Raw genomic sequence first — 17,792 nt, 5'->3', positions numbered from 1 at the left:
ACGCCGCGTCAGCGACCGGGATGCCCCCCTCCCCCCATGCGTTCTCTAGTAATCTCCGCACACGCACAGGACTCTTTCGTCGCCCTTTGCTTGGCCCATTGAGTGCTTTCTGTCCTACGAGAGGCCGATACGAAGAGATGAGGAAGAGGCAGAAAGAGCGGAGGATGCGCACGCGCGCGTGTGCAAAGACCCGCTCGATCACGCAGACGAGAGCAGAGACATGGACGATGAGCCCTGTACCCCTCCCCACTTCCACTCTTCATATTGGAGATCGCAGAAAAACCTAGACGTAATCACCGAGACAACCGCACACACACACACACACACACACACACACGCCATGGTAGAAGGAAAAGAACGGGTCTCATCCACTACACACATACACACACACACAACCACGCACACACAACTACGCACACATGCCAACAAAAAACAAAAACGTACAGAGAAAGAACGAAAACAAAAACACACAAATAAGGGGAGGACGTACAGGTGGGAGAGATGATGAAATCGAGAAGTGTGTGTGTGTGTGTGTAGTGTTTGCGAGCGATACACGCGTGTTGACAGGTCCCTGTTTTCGGAATGTGGTTCGCTTCTTTCCGCTGTTGGTTTCCTGGAAAGTGGAGAAGATAACAGATACAAAGTAAAAAAGATAAGACATACAGATGAGGGGCACAGCACCGTCATTGGCTCCTTGCTTGCACGCTCTCAAGGTTGGTTTCCCGCTGTGGCCCTCGCTACACTGTCGGGCGGTTTCCTGCTGCCTCCGCCACGTTCATCGGTGAAGGAGTGCCGCTGGTTGTGGGCGCGCCTCGGGGTGGAACGTTAGCTGGGTCTCTCCCTCTCCTCTCTGTGCATCCCGACGTGCGTGTGTGCCTTGCCCGCGGCGGCGCTTGTTTCCCCCGTCACCTCTGCTGGTTGAGGCGCCGCGAGGCAGCACCAAAACAAAAAAAAAACAAAACGCGTACACATGACACGAGACAGAGGGGAAATCAGAAGGATCAAGCCAAGCGAGAGAGAGAGAGCGAGAAAAACAGAAGAGCGAACAGAGAAGAGGGCAGATACGGCACAGGTTGCACGCTTAATGTCGACGCTCGCGCGTGCATGCGCTTCCTCCCGTCACGAGACGCAACCGGCAGCGACAACGGCACATAACAAGGGCAATGACCGCTACGTCAGTCGCGAGCGAGTGCGTCACCATGCATACCCATGCCCTTCCGCACAGTTGCCCACCGCCGCGTACAGAACCGAGGTGGGATGAGTGCATTGCAGTAGGGGCTGCGGTCGTGAAGGCACATGCGCCGTGCAAGTGGAGTGGCGAACTGGACTCGTGTGGGGGAGAAAGGCCACAACAGGGCGACACACACGCGTGTGTGCGCGCGCGAGGCACGTGCCCGGGTGTGCGTGCAGCAGATCCTTTTCTTGCACGCCTCACACTACTCTCAGGCCAACCTCTCCGACCCACCCTGCTGTCCCGCGGCGTGTCCATCTGACTGGGCATGTGCACGGCTATGCATGCCTTGTTGCTCATTTGACTTCCCTCAGCCCCACACGAGAAGCGCGTCATCGGTTGCCGTGTGTATGACCTTCTGGAGGCCCCTTCTCCTATTCCTATCACGCCCTACCCCGCACCACCGACTGGTGGCAGCGGCGGGACCAGCATCAGCGCTCTACTGCGCCGACGTCGACGATGAGGGCGAATTCGCGCCAGTGGGCTGCGACACCCCGTCTTCTGCATTGGCCATCTTTCCAGCAGGGGCCTGGGCTTCGCTTGTACTTTCCTGCTCGGCAGTGAAGGGGGGCGTGCAGAGCGCGCACGCAAGGGCATGGGCGCTCGCCGCAGCTCTGCTGTTGTACGCCTTGCGCACACTCTCGGCAAAACGCTTCGCATCCTCGCAGTTGGCGACCAGGGCAGACATGTCGCCGTCCTCCTCCATCAGTTGCTGCACCGGGGTGCCGTAAGTGTCCTTCTCGGCCGAGCGGATGCGCGCCGTGTACGTGGGATCCTGGAGAGCGCGGAGGGCGTCCAGCTTCTTGCGCGCAGTGTCGCGGTCGTGCATCGCCTGCCGCACCTCCTCCAGCGAGTACTCCTCGGCGGTAGGCATGGCAACGTTGGTGCCGGCCAGCGCCTGCATCACCTTCTCGCGGTTGGAGGCGTTGTGGCTCTCGACCTTGGCGATTGTGAAGTGCACGCTCCCGTCGAGGTAGCTGACGTAGCCGTTGCCGGAGGAAGCGAGCAGCATACGGGTACCCTTGGTAAAGCCCGCGATGGCGCTGTCGATTTCCTCCTGCGTGCGGAGCATAGCTACGAGGCTGGCACTCTGCTCATCATCGATGCCGTTCTCCTCGTCGCTATCCTCGTCGCTGTCGTTCATGTAGTGCTTGTGCTCGGCACTGGCTTGGGTCGCGACCTCCTCGGCGCTGGCTCGCTCCTCGGCCTCCTCAAGCTCCAGATGCCGGCGCTCCATCTCCTCGGCACGGGCAGCCTCCTCGGCCTCCTTGCGTATGCGCTCTTCTTCCTCGCGACGCTTCTTCTCCATGCGACGGCGCTGGATGGCCCTCTCCTCGGCGCGCAGCTCCTCCTCGGGGATGAGGCCGAGATCACGCTTAATGCGGTACAGGCGCTCCTTTACCTCCATAATCACTTGCTGGCGATGCATGTAGTTGTAGTTGTTCGCCGGCCCGCCATCGGAGCGTAGGAGAGCCGTGTCGCATACCGCCGACTCGACACCATCGTACCCCATCCAGTTGTACCGTTGCTTCGTGATGAGAGCGGTCATGATTGCGCGGAGGGGCTGTCGTTGTCTTTGGGTGTACCTATGTATGTGTGTGTGTGTGTGTTCGAGAAAGAGAGAAGGGCAAATGGAGATGCTTGCGTGATCTGATGGGTGGTGAGGGGTATGCCGGAGAAGGAGGGAGGGCGAGGGTGGGGGAGTGCGCGAGGAGGAGAAGGAAGACTGCTGAGTCAAAGCGTGGGCGTACGCCAGAGACGCAGCAATGGAAAATAGAAGGGGATGGGGGCGCGGCGCACGGCATGGCAGATCACATGAGCAGCAGTGAGCGCCACAGTGAGGTGCTGTGCGTGTGAGAGAGACGTGCGAGAAAAAACCGATTTCGGCGATCCACACGCGTCTCTCGAGCTCGCGTGAAGAGCGCTGAAGGGTGCGGGGAGCTCTGCACCCACCTTTTTCCACAACACAAGAGAGGTCCGATCGCTTAGGCACACACACACACACACACACACACACACACACACACACACACACACATGCGCGTGCGAGACCCTCGAGACGCCTTCGCGCACGTCCGCTTCACAGTGTCATCCGTTCTATCATTTGAGGGAGAGAGACCGAAGACTTCGGCATCACTGGGCGGTGGCGGCGGTGGTGGTGGAAGTGGTGCGTCGTTGGAGGATGAAGAGAAAGGACAGATACAGAAGAGACGGGAAGGCCACCATACAAGAACAACAGAAAATGAATGAACCAGCAACAAGCACGCCTACCAGCATCCTTCCGGCTGGTCACCTTGCCATCATCACGGCTGCCGTGCATCTAACTCACATGCCCATACAGACACACATACCGTACACGTACATGTACACGAAAAACACACACACACATACAAAAAAAAAAACTGCCCTCGCTGACGTTGAGGCGCGTGGTGGTGATGGTGGTGCACACGGTAGTCGCACCAATGCCAGCTTTGCGTCAGAGCTGAAATCGTCGTCAGTCTATCAACGCACCTTTCGAAATTCCAGGTCAACATCACACATGCGAGCCTGTCTATGGCGGAAAGGAAGAAAAGAAAAAGGAGGTAGCGCGACAGGCGGGGGTGCATGGGTGATTGAGTGAGAGGTGAAGCAGTGCGACTCCCTGCACCCGTTTGTTCCCCCACCCCCCACCCCGTGCGTGTGCGGAGAAACATGCATGCCACGACATAAACGTGCTTGCGTTCCTCTCGTGCGGCACCATCTAATGCGCTTCGCTGCGGTTTCCGGTGAGGCGAAGCACGCCTGAGAAAACGAAGCCCAGCAAACAAGAAAGTCAGCATCTCGGAGAATGTGAAAGTAGGAGAGAGAGAGAGAGGGAAAGGAGGAGGACCGGTGCATGCATCTGCATCCTTGTCTGCGCGCGCGATTCGTTGCATCGAGAGCGTCATCCACGTGTATCTTAACCCCCTCCCCCCTCCACGCACACGAGGAGGGATGCACACACAACTTGCGGAAGAGATAGAGGAGACACACGGAAGGAAAGAGAAATTGCACGAGCGAGCTGCAGTGCGTTGCCACGATCACGTCAGCCAGTAAAGCATGAGTAGCCAACGCTGAAAAGAAAAACGTAACCACGACAACGTGTCTAGCGCACGCCACTGCGAAAAAAAAAAGGTGTGCGCACCCGCAACAACCTAACTGGGGCAACTCCCTCGCATGGCGGTATCAGCACCATCTTCGGTCGCGACCGCCACACAAATACGCATGCACAGGCTGACTTGACGACGCTCAATTTCCAGTAATCGCTCCTGGCGCAGGGTGGTAGATGGGTGAGCGAGGCTGACTGATGTCCCACCGCGGTCGCACCGGGCTCGAGTTAAGGTCCGTTCGCCACGGCGGCGACACTGTGCGCTGCTGCGGGTGCCGCCCTGTTGCGCTGCTGTGGCGTCGCTGCTGCGGCTGCGCTCGCTCACGAGTGGCCCACGAGGATGCCGTCACGAACGCCCCAGTGTTGCCACCCACAGCCACTGCTCCGGGGGAGTGAAGAAGCACGTGAATGCGCTGCTGCTGTTGTTGGTGCGCGTGCTGCGCTTGACGCCGGTGGTATTGAGCAGCCTCGTGCTCGTCCACGATCCGCAGCTGCTGCAGGCGTTTCTCCAGCTCGGCGAGCGTCGGCACACGGCGATCCACGAACGGGGCAGCATAGGAGATGTGCGTCGGTATGTGTGACTGTGGTGGCGCGTACAGGTGCTGCTGCAGCTGCTGCTGAGGAGGCTGAGACTGCGTCTCGCTTGTCGCGCCGGAAGACGTGAAGTACGGGTAGTAGGAATCGCTGTGGGACGAGCGCTGGTGCTGGTGCTGCTGCGGTGAGGAATCATGCGGTTGCGATGGCGCGTCAACATAATAGCGGCCCACCTTGCTGTGGTCGTGGCTCAACTCAGGGCGGTTGCGCTCTGCTTCAGCCCCAACACTTCTGATGCCGCCACTGCTGAGGTAGATGTCATGGACAGCTGGGGTGGCGGTGGCGCTCCACTCTTGCGGTAGCTGCTGCTGCTGCTGCATCCAGGGGTTGCTCAACTCCACCTTGCGTACGTCCTCGTACACGACCGGCGTGCCGGACTCATCCACCACGACCATGGGGGAGAGGGACTTGATGTAGGACTTGATGGACTTTGTCATGGAGGTCGCCGTGCCGTCAGCATGCGCAGGTTGCCGCTGCCGCTGCTTCGATGACGGGTGGGACGGCGTCTTCCTCGGCCCATCTCTTGCGCGGCTCGCCTTTGGGACTTGCTCGTACGGGCTGGGGGACGTGTGCCGCTGGCGGCGCTGCGCCCCAAAGCCACAGCGTGGGCTGACGCTCTTGCGACTATTACGTTCACAGTTCATTTCGTGCGCTTGAAGCGGAGATAGTTTGCGGGACTGATGCTGGTGATGCGCTGACTGCCAACCACTGCGGTTCTGCGACGTGAGCAGCATGCCAGACGGTAAGGTTCTCCGCTGCTGCTTTCTTGGCGGCGGCGGCGGCGGCGGCGGCACCAAGTGACTCGGCACAGAATTCCGTGGCGTTGGAGGCTTCGGCCGGCGCGGCTCCGCAGCGTCGTCGCCGTCGCCAAGCGATACAAAAAACGCTGGAAAGGTCTTCTTTCGCTCCGTCTTGGGCTCCTCGAGAACCGCGGCAGCTGTGGCACCGGTGGTCGCCGCAGACGTGCCGTCGCCGTCGTTTTCTGCAGCAGCGCCACCATCCGGGGTCGACCCAGCATCCACGGGTGCAGTCGTGCCGCCCTGCTTCTCCGGCGCGGTACCGGGGAGGCTTGCGTCTGCTGCCGCCGATCCGGCTACAGCTGCCGCCACGGTCGCGTTCGGCAAGGTGTGGTTCTCAGCCGCCACTGGCTGCTTCGCCTCCGCATTTGTGCGGTCATCATTGACCCGCGTCGACGTAGGAGGCCGCTGCTGCACTTGCGCATCCGGTGTGCTATCCACAGCTGCCGCTGTCTCAACCATGGCGCCGCCGAGGGCGGCGGCACAAAGACCCATGACCTCGCTTGCTTCTTCCTGCTGCGACGGAGGCAGAGCCGAGGGTGGTGGCGGCGACTGGGTGAGCCCTGCAGGCGAAGCATGAGGCATGACAACGGCACTGAAAGCCGCCGCTCGACTCGCGGGCGGCGGCAGTTCATGTGCTGCCCTAGCCTCAGCTGCCACGGCTGTCGTCCCCTGCTGTCGCTGCGCCTCGGACACAGTCATAGGTGCCGCAAAGGCAGCTCCAGTCGCAGCGCTCCCCAGTGCCGCCGTCGCGGCGCGAACCGAGTAACCGAATGGAGCATAGGGCTGCGGCTGGCCGAGCGGCTGCACATACGGGCCCAGCGGCTGCGGCATCAGATGGGGTCTCTCGCTGTCGGCGTAGAATGGCAGCTGGTGAGTCGGCAACTGATGCGGCTGCGGCGTTGGGTGTAGATACGCGTAGGGGTACGCTGCTGCGGCGGAATGGTAGCCTGGCGAGTATGTTGGCTGCTCCGAGGGTGCCGCGGGCCCCGCCATCGTGAAGGCTTGGTAACCGCTAGGGTAGTGCGGCTGCGCTTGTGGTTGCTGTTGCTGCAGCTGACGCTGCTCCGGTGCCCGGTACGCCGACGGGGATATCATGGACGGTGGCGAAATGCTCGTGAGCGGCGACGTGCCCACGTCGAGCCGCGCTGCCGGCTCATCTGTGAAGTGCCCAGGATCGTGGCTTCGAGCGCTAGCTGTCGAGGACGCAAAGGAAGTCTGCACCTGCTGCTCTCCGCGAAGACGCTGTTGCTGTTGCTGCTGCTGCGGCTGCTGAGGCGGCGGGGGCGACGGCACCTTGCCAGCTCTGACGGCGGTGGCATCCTTGCCGCTCTCGTAGGCCTTGCACCGCGTAAATTCACGCAACTGCGCGCGGTGGTGCGCGGTGCAGCACAGCTTCCGCGCTGAGCCGGGCGGCAAGCCGCAGTGCCTGCAGATCATCTCTCCGCAACGCCAGCATGGGGAAGTGGTGTCTGTGCGGTAGCAGCGAGGGCACATGCGGCTCGGCTCCGGGAGTGCGCCGATGCCGCCACTACTGTCCACATTAGCACCTGCACCCATTGGCTGACACTGTTGCTGTGGCACCACCTCCGCTGCGGCGCGTGTGGTGCTACGGCGAGGCGGCGGCGAGTATTCCATCGCCGCCGGCGCTAGTGGGAGCGGTTCCGGTTCGTTGTAGGCGTGCGCCACGGAAGGGATTGCCGCGGTCACGCCGACGGTCTCAAGGAGCGGCTGTCGAGGAGGCGGCTGAGCGACTCCAGTGGCGTACCGCTGTTGCTGCGCAGAGGCGATGCGCGAGTAGGCGTGCGCACCGACCCCGACATGCATGCGCTGAGCGTAGCCGCACTCGCCGTCCGTGGCAGCCCACGCCTCACGGGCCTGATGCGCCGCACGAGGTGCAAAGAGAATGCGTGACGCCGAGCTGCGCGGCGCGAAGGATGCCAGGCGCTGCTGCTGCTGCTGCTGCTGGATGGCGGTGTAATCGCAGTCGTTGCGCCGGTAACGCTGGTGCGCCGCCCCGAGTGCGGCCGCCGAGGGTTGATAGCGGTTGTCGAAGTATACAGACGACGTACTGAGCAGCGTGTTGCTGCTTACCGAGCGGGCTGCAGCGGCAGGGGATACGGTTGACAGTGGTGCACCTGTCGGTGACAGCCGTGATGCAGGCGAGGACGAGCTGCGCGTCCACGGGCTTTCGCTCGCCTCTTGTGCGTAGTCACCTCGCGAGGAGCGAACTGGCCGCAGACGCTCCTCTGACACGCGCGAGCTCGCGACGCAGCTGTTGCGCTCGTAGCCGCGCACCGGCTGGCGCTGCCGGGTCCGTTGATGCGGTTGCTGGGACCATGTCCACCAACGCTGGTGCCGCTCCTCGTTCTCGTCCGCCTCACTTGCAGCGTAAGAGGACTCCATGGCGGCAACGTCGCGTGCGGCACGCAGACGATCGCTTTCGCGGCGGTGATAGCGGCGCTCGCTGAGCTCGATGTTCTGCTCGGCGCGATCCTGCAGTGTTTGCGTCCGTCGCTGCGCCTCGACGATTTCCTGCACGGCAGAGCGGATGGCGGCACGAATGATATTCGCCGGGTCCAGCGCGGCAAGGCTGGTGGCGCCGGTGGCGGACGCGGAGGACGGCGGCGCCGCAGCTCCGCTGCCCCCGAGTCCCGGAGCGACTGCCGAAGAGAGAGGTGTGTGCTGTGAGCTGATAATCACCTTTGGAGGTGTCGCGTCTGAGGGGGCCGAGGATGCTGCCGCCCCTGCTGCTGGTACCCTTGCGGCAACGCGCGGCGTGGGCGACTGCGCTGACGGCCGACGGCGCATCGCCGAGGATGTGCGAGACGAGGACGGAACCAGCGGCGGGGTTTGCAAAGGAGTGAGCACAGACGCTTCCGCAGCCACAGCTCCCGCCGTGTGCGTGGCGTGGGCCGAGGAGGCTGCGACGAGGCTTGGCACCCTATAGCTGCTGCTGCTTGTTGGCGGTCTCTGTCCTGGTAGCACCGCTCTGAATGGGGTCGCGTACCGCGACGACTGAGTGCTTGAGTCGAACTCACGCAGGCTGTCCCGTGCACTACGCACGCGCTGCGCCGCAGACTGCACCTCCGCCTCCCGCGCTTGCTGCCTCCGCTCCATTTCCGCCAGCCGCTCCTGCGCCTCCGCTGCGGTTCGTGCAGCTTCCTCGCGCGCCAGTCGCACCGCCTCTGCGGCGCGCGCCTCGATTTCGGCAAGGCGGCGAACCGCCTCTTCCTTTTCGCGCTCCTGCTCAGCTAACCGCAGGAGGCGTTCCGCGCGGCACCGTTCTTGCCACTCTTCGTCGCGGCGCTGGGTTTCGAGGGCAGCACGGGCGGCGTCTGTAGCTGCCATCTCCGCCGCGTCCGCGCGCGCGCGGCGCACCTCCTCCTGCGCGCGTTGCTGCGCCTCATCCAACTGACGCTGCGCCGCCTGCAGCTTCGCCTCCAAGACCGCTCGCTGCTCCTCCTCAGCGAGGGCCTGCATGACTGCCGCGTGCTCCGCACGGCGAACCGCCTCGTCGCGCAAGTCGGCAAGCTGCGCCTGCAGCAGCTGCTCTGCCGCATCGCGCGCTTCGCGGATGCGTTGCTCGGCCCGCTGCTCGGCTTCCCGTAGGAGGCGCTTCGACTCCGCATGCGCCGCTTGGCGCTCCTGTTCCGCTTGCACACGGATGGCCGCCTCCTCTGCAACACGTCGCTCGGCTTCCCGGAGGCGTTCCAAGGCGGCCTGCAGCTCAGCGGCGTATGAGGCTTCGCGCGCGCGCAGCTCCGACAGCTCCTTTGCCGTAATGAGCGGAGTGCAGAACTGCGGCGGCGTCGCAGTCCCGGCCATATCGGCGGCGTCGTCAACGTCATCGTCTCCGTCTTCTTCAAGCATCATCGGAACAGCGGGATCCGCTTGCCGCTGCTGCGCTCGACGGTGCGCCTGTGCAGCAATCATTGTTGGCGCTTCGGACAAAACAGAGGTGCCACCAGGCTCGTTTGCAGCGGCGGCCGCGTGCTGCGCCAACACCTCCTTGCGCCGAATTGACGCCAGTGTTTGCAGGAACACGAGGTGCGCCGTTCGCCGCTCCTCCCTCTCCACCTCACGCAGCATCGTGCGGCCGCTGACCTCCTCCGCATCCAACTCATCGAGTTCCCACTGAAAGCGCTGGCGGAGTACTGCCTCTCGGCGCGCCGCAGCCTTCTTGAAAAATTCGGCTTCCTGCCGCCACTCGCCCTCCGCCACCGCCTGCCGTTGCACCGCGTGGTGGCTCTGTAGGAAACTGCGCGTTGCAGCCTCGTACTCGATAAAGGAGGCTCGACCGTGCGCCTCTTCGTGAACAAGCTCTTCCGTGTCTTCACGGAGCTGCAGCTGAAGCCGCTCAAAACGCAGCTCTTCGTACTCTCGCTGCACGCGGTCGCCCTCCTCGGTCGCCGCCACTACACGGTCAACGCGGGCACCGGAGAGCAGCCACGACCACGCGTTAGACTCCGCCTCCTCCACTTCGTCTCGGTCGAGACCTTCTTCCGCCGCCAACTGCGCCTGCTGCTGCTCCTGCTGGCGCCTGCGCTCCGCTGCCACACGGACCAGCCGCTGCGCCTCCAGCTCATGCGGCAGCGCCGCTGTTAGCCATTCATCAGCGCCGCGCTCGTAATGTTCACGCACGGCCGCCTCAGCCTGCTCCAGCGCCTCTCGCGCTAGACCCTCGCGGTCTTGCAGAGCCTGACAAGCAAAGGCCGCACGCTCCTCGTGCTGCTGGCGTTGGCGCACCACCTCCTCTTCCTGTCGCTGCTGCTGCCGCTTCTGCTCGGCCGCTTCTTCGGCTGCCTCACGCTGCAACTGCCGCTGCCGCGCCCTTTCCTGCTCTTCAGCTAGAGCCCTGGCTTCTTCCGCAGTTCGGATGGCTTCTGCCTCGGCTTTGGCGTCCGCCTCCGCCACCGCCGCTCTGGTCGCGATGGGTTTGCCGCCATCGTCGACTTCTTCGCTTGCCAAGACCCGGCCTTGGCGGGCGGCGGTCATGGGTGAGAGCGTGTTCTCGGCTGAGCCCGACCCCGCGACGGACTTCGCGGCACTGGAGAGAGCATCACCAGGAGTGCGGGCAGGGGCCGCCTGACCACCCTTCTCTACCCTTGCGTCTGGTTCGCCAGCCGTGCTTTCACGCGGCTGTGCTCGCAGTTCTGAAGCGCCGTGGACAGAGGTGCGACGCCGCCGACGGCTTGTATTGTCGCTGCGGGAGGCTGACTTGTACTCAGATACCCGCTGCGACAGCTCATCGTCGGACGTGACGCTGACCTGGTCAGAGAAGTCGACCAAGGAGATGGATCCGGTGTTATCGTGGTGCGAGTGCTGGTTGTGCAGTGTTGGCTGCTGTTTCTGGGGCAGGATGGGTGTTGAATCAAACTCCAGCACCAGGCCTCGGCGCGCATGAATGGCCGTGTCCTCCTCCTCCATTCGCTGCATCAGCGCGGCCCGCTCGTGTGCCTCGAGGTCTCCAACGACGCCACGCTCCTCAGCCTCATTGTTCTCGCAGTCGTCCAGTAGCTGGTGCGGTCGCGCGAGCTCCTCGGCGGGGTCGGTGAGCGGCGGCAGCACACCGGTTGTCTGCGACTTGTCCGCAGATGCCGCCATGGCTGCCTCGACTTCATCCTCCATCTGCCGCGGCGTCACCGACGTCTTCGAAGTAGACGCCAAGGCCGATGCACTCTTTTCTGCCTTCACATCCTCCTCGGCCGTTACTGCAGCGGTCGCACCCGCGGCTGCTGCGGGTAGCACTGGTTCAGCGTCGCGGTCGCTGTCGCCGGTAGCGGCAGGGGCATGTGCCTCTTCCTCTTCCACTGTGTGCAGCACCAGCGGAGGCGGCACCGGGTACTCCTCCTTTGGTTCCAGGATTGTGTGTGGCAGCTTCGGCACCGGCTGCGAGCGCGAGCGGTCCTTTGCTTTCTTGAAGCCTTCGCTGGTGGCGGTGCCCGAGGCGGCGGAGGCAGATGGCGGAGGGGGCGCCACCTTCGGCGGGGGCGCGGCTGTGATAGCGTACAGCCCTACTGCCTTCTCTGCCTTAGCGGCGGCTTCAGCGGCGCGGAGCTGCTGCTGCTGCTGCTGCTGCTCGCGAGCCCGTCGGCGTCGTGCTTCCATTGGGTCGAGCGGGAGCGCGTCGACGGCCTCCTGCGTTAAGGGCGACAACGCCCTGCGCTGCTGGTGCTGCTCACCGGCGTTGTCGCCCTCTGATGGGACCGCCGCTGCGCCACTTGCGACGCTGACGCCGTCTGCGGGCACGATTGATGTCGTTGGATTAGCCGGAAACTGAACCGAGCTGGCGCGTCGCTTTGAGGTTCCGCTCTTGCCCTTGAGAGCGCTGCGGTGTGGCGTCGTGCCAGTGCGTGTGCGGCGAGAGCGGGTGGACGAGACGCCGTCGTCGATGGATACGCGGTCTGCATCGGCGTCGGTGGCCGCTGCGGCGCTGCGCGTGCGCCGCCGACCCGACTGCGCCAGACGAGAGACGCAGTGGCACTTGGGGCAGAAGATGTGTCGGCCAGCATTGTCGCAGTGGACGAGCGCGCACGGCTGGCATGCGTAGTGGCGGCAGTCGACCAGAGAGAAGAAGGGGAAGAGCGGCGCATGCGGGTCGGAGGAGGAGGGGGTGGCGCGGCGGAAGCAGAACACGCAGATATCCTTATCTGACGCGCTCTGCTCCGGCAGCCGCGTGGAGTTGATGGAGATGTTCTCAGACTGCAGCCCCGCCATCCTTCTCGATGCTCGAGCACGGGCGCACGAGGTTAGATCTATGTACGTGAAGCGATCCAGAAGCGAAGAAGAAACAAGAAAAGGAGCCGAAGTGAGCTGCCCAGAGCGTGAGCGTGATGTAACGCTACCGGATGCGGTGCGAGCAAGAAGAAGAGGGCGAGGAAGGGGAGGAGCAGGGAGGGGGAGCGGCGGTCGATGTCGGGTAGCGGTTCTGGTCGACGATGCCACGACGGCCAGAGTCAGCACACCTGCGCTCTCACGTGAGACTGTTGCGTATTTCTTTTTCGCTGAACGTTCTCTTGTCGTCTTTGCGCCGCGTGAAGGGCAAAACGCGGGGGCACAGCGGTGCGATGCGGGTTGGGCCGGAGTGCCTGCGTGATTGGGAGCAGGAAACCCAAGCCAACAAACTGCAATGCGCGTGAATGCGAGTATGTGCAGGTCTCTCTCTCTCTCTCACTCTTTGTATAGAGCTCTCCCTGCGCACTTGGGTGGCTTTGTTGGTCTGTGTGCACAGGAAGACGTCAGTGCCAAGGACATGCAGCAGCGCCTGTGCTGGTGTGTGTGTGTGTGCGAGGACGGGATGGAAGCAAGAGGGGTGGTGGTGGTGGTGGTGGTGGGGAAGCAGCGACAGATTACCAGTGACCCAATGAAAGAAACGAGAAGCTGCGAAGAAAGGCACCGAAGGCGACTTCAGCTTACGCCTGCGGTCCTGCTGCTGCTGCTGCTGCTGCGCTACGGCGGCGATGCACTCTCATTCGTAGCGAGACGCAGGCACCGACCCCCCCCCCCCCCCCCAAAAAAAAAAACACAAAAACGACGACCAATAATAGACACGGAAAGCGCCCCGCCCCGTGTGCGATGGTGTGCCACCCGAGACAGGACAGCAACGTCGCGCGACGTGAATCCACAGAAAGAGAGAGCGTAGATGAAGCAGTAAGAGCGACAGGCATGTAGAGGTGCTGCCTCACACAAATGATGACCATCATCTTCACTTCACGCGCGTATGTGTCAGTGCTGGCGTCCCCCTCCTCCACTCCCCTGCATGGGTAGGTACATCCAGATCAGGTACGGGCGTAGACATTGGGCCGCAGCTGCGCAGGACAGAAGCTCTTGCATGCTTGGTAATTTTGCGTGCACCCTTCCCCCCTTCCCTTTTATGCACCAAGTAGCCCTCATCGTATCTCGCGAGCGCGACAGGACTGTCCCCCTCCACCGTTGTCGCTGCTCTTGCTGTCACAGAGCCGCAACAGACGGAGCCGTCTTTCCGTGGAGGCATTGCTCCACGCACTAGGTGTGTGTGTGTGTGTGTGTGGGAGTGGGGTGGGGTGGGGGAAGGCAGGCACGTTGGAGGTTGGCGACTGACACTGTGAAGCAAACTCTGAGCACATCTCTGCCTTGCCGTGACGTTCTTCGTCGCCGCTTGTGGTTTCTGAGCAGATGTGAGAAGATAAAATGAGCTACGCACGCTTTACACGCGCTACGTAAACTGATGAGGATCCGTGAGAAGACGGCACACACATGCAGATACGCACAGACGCCCACAGGGTATACACGCTCCTTGTCGGGCACACCCTTGCTTACGTGCACATCCGTGCGGGCGGGTGGCAGTAGGATAAGCGGAAAGGAGGGCAGGGTGGGTAGGGGGGGGGAGGCGGCGGTGAACACCAGCTTACAGACACGCAATGCGAGAGCGAATGTATGCAGAGAGGCTTCGTGTTTGCTCTACGTTGAGTACTCTCCCTCCGACTGGCCCTCGCGCCGCAGCTGCTCCGCCATTACAGCTGCCAACACCTGCTGCAGCCGCAGCTTCGCCACCTCCAGCTGCGCCGCATCCAGTTGACGGACCGCCTCCTCGACATCTCCGCGAAAACCCCGGTAGGGACGCGTGCCGGTAACCACAGCGCTGCTCGCCGTCGACTCCACAGCCCCGCGACGCGGTGCAGACGCAATCCAGTCCATCAGCGACTCAAGTGGTCTGCCGCCGACGGCCGAAAATGCGCGGTCAACAGCGGTAGCTCTTGCCGCGGCGGTGGCTGTCGACGGCATTGACGTCGACGACAGAAAGGGGGCGCTGAAGGACGGCAGCACCAGACGCCACAGCGCCTCTGAAACGCTAATCGAGTTCCACTTGTCTTTGCTCGCGCGCATCATCCTCGGCGCCGCGGCGGCCGCCGTGGTGCCCATGATGTTAGACGTGACGGTAGAGTCACCGTAGAGCCTTCGCACGCACGTATGCGTGTCTTCGGCGCCGCCTGCGCTGGCGTCCTCGTCGCTCTGCACGCCTCCCCGCTGGTGCTGGATAACGAAGCCCTCGTCGTCGTCTTCAGCCCTGCACGTCTCCTCCTCGTCCGGTGCTGTGAAGGCCCAGCTTGGCTGCGCACTAGATTCCATCGAGATGCCGTCCAAGTCCTCCGCTGCACCGCCGCCGGTGGCGCCGGGCAGCGATGCCAAACACTGCAGCGGGCACTCCTCCACTGAGGCGCACGCCAGTGGTGCCGTCCTGCTCGTCGCTGTGGAAGCGGAGAGGAGCTTCCAGTGGTCACTGCTCGTTCCCATCCCCTCCCTGGGGTTGTACAGAGGGTTGCTTGGGCGACACCCTTCCTGGTCCCGCGGTGGAGGGCGCAAGATCGAGCGCGCCGACCGCAGCGCTGAGTCACTGGCGAGGACACCGTTTCCGTAACCGCGTATTGCCGCCTTGTCACCGTGTTCACTGCCATGAATGCTGAAGTACCTCTTGGGCAGCGCCGGCGAGAGCGGATGGAGGCTGCCAAGTGCCGCCACCGCCATGGCCTTCGCCTTTGACAGGAGTCGCGCGAGGGAGAGGGCGACAGCGAGGTGGACAGAGGGGATCTCCTTGCGAGCTTCTGCCTGCGCTGTCTCGGGTGGCTTGCAACCATTTTCGGCAGCGGGGGCCGAAAAACCTAGCGGCTGCGACCCGTTGCCGCTGTAGAGAGCAGGCGAGGTGAAGGGGCCGTACACGGCTTCTGCGCCTCCATCCCGGCGAATGGCAGCGCTGCGGCAGCTGTGCCTCAATACCGCCTTCCAGTGCTCGTGCTCCGACTCCTCCGTCGCTTGGGCAGCCGCCGCCACCACTTCGTCTCCCTCCTCGTCCGCGTACGAGACTTTATGTGCCGCTTGTGCGGACAGCGGCGAAGGCAGCCGCTCGGCAACCTTTCGGATCTCGGCGCACCGGACCTCACCACAGCAACGGCAGAAACGCATCTCGCGACTGCCCATCAGGTGCTCCTCCATGAGCAGCACCGTCAGGGAGCACGTTGCATCGTCTTCCTGCTGCCGGGAGCGTGCCCCGGAGCTCAGCAGGTTTTGTACGCCATGGACGCCAGCGTCTCTCCAGAGTGACGAAGAGGCTGCCGACAGCTGAGGGGGAGCAGCGACAGCCGGTTCACATGGAGTGACGGCGAGGGTGCTGCTTTCATTGCTGGTACTCCCGAGGGACGTGGTGAGCTGCGGCATGCGGGGCGTGGTGACCGTTGTGGGTGCGCGTCGGCCGTGGCTTGACGAGATGCCCTCACAGACCAAGGTCTCGTCGTCTCCGAGGGCCTTTTCGCCCGCGCACAGGTTGGAGGCCTCGGAAGAGACCAGCTCGCCTTCGCGCCACTTTCGCCTTTCACTAGCGCTACCGACACTATCGGGATGAATCATCTCAGTGGTGGCACCCGTTACACGCCAACTCACGCTCGAGGGACGCCGCCGCTGCTGCTGTTGCTGCTCACTTTGTCTATGACTCGACGAGGCAGCCTGAAGCAGGTACGAGTCTGATGCGTTGTTCACGCAGGAGTGCCGTTGCTCCTGCCGCGGCGGCGTTGATGTTGCTGGTGAGGACGCCGATGAGGCTGCAGCGGCTGCGGTAGATCCAGTAACGCCACCGCACTGCGAGGGGCCGAAAAGATGCTGTGCCGTATTCGGAGGGGAGCTCGAGTTAGCGGGGGTGGCTGCTTCGCAGTCGCTGAGCGTCGTAACGATGTCGAATCCACCTGGCATGGCGTTCATGGCAGAGGAGGTTCCTTGGAGAGAGTTGTCCAAGCCGTCGACGTTGTCCATCGGGTAGCGGGAGGCTGCCTCGCACGGGGCAAGCTGACCGCATGCCAGGCACATCCACACCAAAGAGGCCGCGTAGGGGCGCGGGCGCGGCGGACAGAAGCGCGGCTGCGTCTGCAGCTCCATCCGGCAGACTCGAGGGTTGGGGACGAGCGGGGTAACGAGGGCGATGCTCGCGGCACTGCTGCCGTTCTCTTTCTTTGCCTCGTGTGCCCCGCAACGCGACGAGAAAACGGGCAGACTCGGCAGCGGAGCTCAGCCCGGTTAGCGCCACAGGAAAAGGTGCTGGGTGGGGTGGGCCCTTGCACAGCAAGACAGGCGGTCTCGCAGACGGAAACACAGCGCCAAAACTTCTTCCCCAGCTACCCCCCAAAAAACTAAGCGAGGCGGCGGAGCTGCTGAGGCACAGGAGAGAACGTCAAGCGCGAGTTCGACGCGTCCGCCCCCCTCCCTCCAAAAGCACGCACACACACACACACACACACACACACACACACACACACACACACACACACACACAGACCACTCTCACTCAAGCAGGACGCACCAACCAGACAACAAAAAGAGAGACGGCAGGCAGATACGGGGCAGAGGAGTAGCACGAGGAGAGGCGTGCACCTGGAACATGCACTTGAGCTCGGATGATGGTGAGCACGCGTGTACGTGCATGCGCGTGCGCATATGCATGGAGGGAGCACACGGTAGAAGAACGGAAGAGGGAAGGGCGAGGAAAGGAGAGGGGGCGAGGGGAGAGTCACTGCAGAGGTGCGGCGTGTGGATTGCTCAGAGTTGCGCGCGCTGATGCAAAGCTTGAGAGGCAGTGAAGGGTGAGGGGGGGGGGCAGCCAAGAGAAACACGTTCGAAGCACACGTGCGCTGGGGTGGGGTGGGGGTTAAGACCCTTGTGAGCAAGGCCCAACACCGCGTCGTCTCGCCACCGAGAAAGAGAGAGAGAGAGGCGAAGAGACAGCCTCCCACACGTTCTCTTGTTTTTGTCGTTCTTGGGTACATGTACGTCGTCGCTAGGCACTGCGCGCGCACGCGACAGACTACGGCTATGTGTACATGGCGAGATAGTGAGGGGGCGGCGTACAAGCGGAAAGAGAAAAGGGCAGTGGAGGGCACCTCCGGCGTGAAGCGCGAGACGGCGGCTGCCTCTCGTGACGGACGCCGTCACCTCGCCGACATGTCGCACGGGATTCAAAACACAACGACGGCGATAAAAGGTGAGAGCGGCAAGGAACGGATACCTCCTCCTCGCCCCC

At 63.0% G+C, this 17,792-nt stretch overlaps 3 protein-coding genes across 3 annotated transcripts; all 3 read right to left on the bottom strand.

The window, feature by feature from the left end:
* Positions 1–1,670: 1,670 nt before the first annotated feature.
* LMJF_19_1160 (conserved hypothetical protein) lies at positions 1,671–2,780 on the bottom strand (the record flags this gene model as incomplete). The annotated part of the gene is made up of 1 exon (XM_001682647.1): positions 1,671–2,780. One exon carries the CDS (start codon positions 2,778–2,780, stop codon positions 1,671–1,673), a length of 1,110 nt encoding a protein of 369 aa, XP_001682699.1.
* Positions 2,781–4,498: 1,718 nt separating this feature from the next.
* LMJF_19_1150 (conserved hypothetical protein) lies at positions 4,499–12,469 on the bottom strand (the record flags this gene model as incomplete). Its single annotated transcript, XM_001682646.1, has 1 exon — positions 4,499–12,469. One exon carries the CDS (start codon positions 12,467–12,469, stop codon positions 4,499–4,501), a length of 7,971 nt encoding a protein of 2,656 aa, XP_001682698.1.
* Positions 12,470–14,191: 1,722 nt separating this feature from the next.
* On the bottom strand, positions 14,192–16,654 carry LMJF_19_1140 (hypothetical protein; the record flags this gene model as incomplete). Its single annotated transcript, XM_001682645.2, has 1 exon — positions 14,192–16,654. One exon carries the CDS (start codon positions 16,652–16,654, stop codon positions 14,192–14,194), a length of 2,463 nt encoding a protein of 820 aa, XP_001682697.2.
* Positions 16,655–17,792: the final 1,138 nt, after the last annotated feature.

The sequence above is a fragment of the Leishmania major genome, chromosome 19 (genome assembly GCF_000002725.2).
Source record: "Leishmania major strain Friedlin complete genome, chromosome 19".
NCBI lineage: Eukaryota > Euglenozoa > Kinetoplastea > Trypanosomatida > Trypanosomatidae > Leishmania > Leishmania major.
This window is presented reverse-complemented; position numbering and strand designations above follow the sequence as displayed.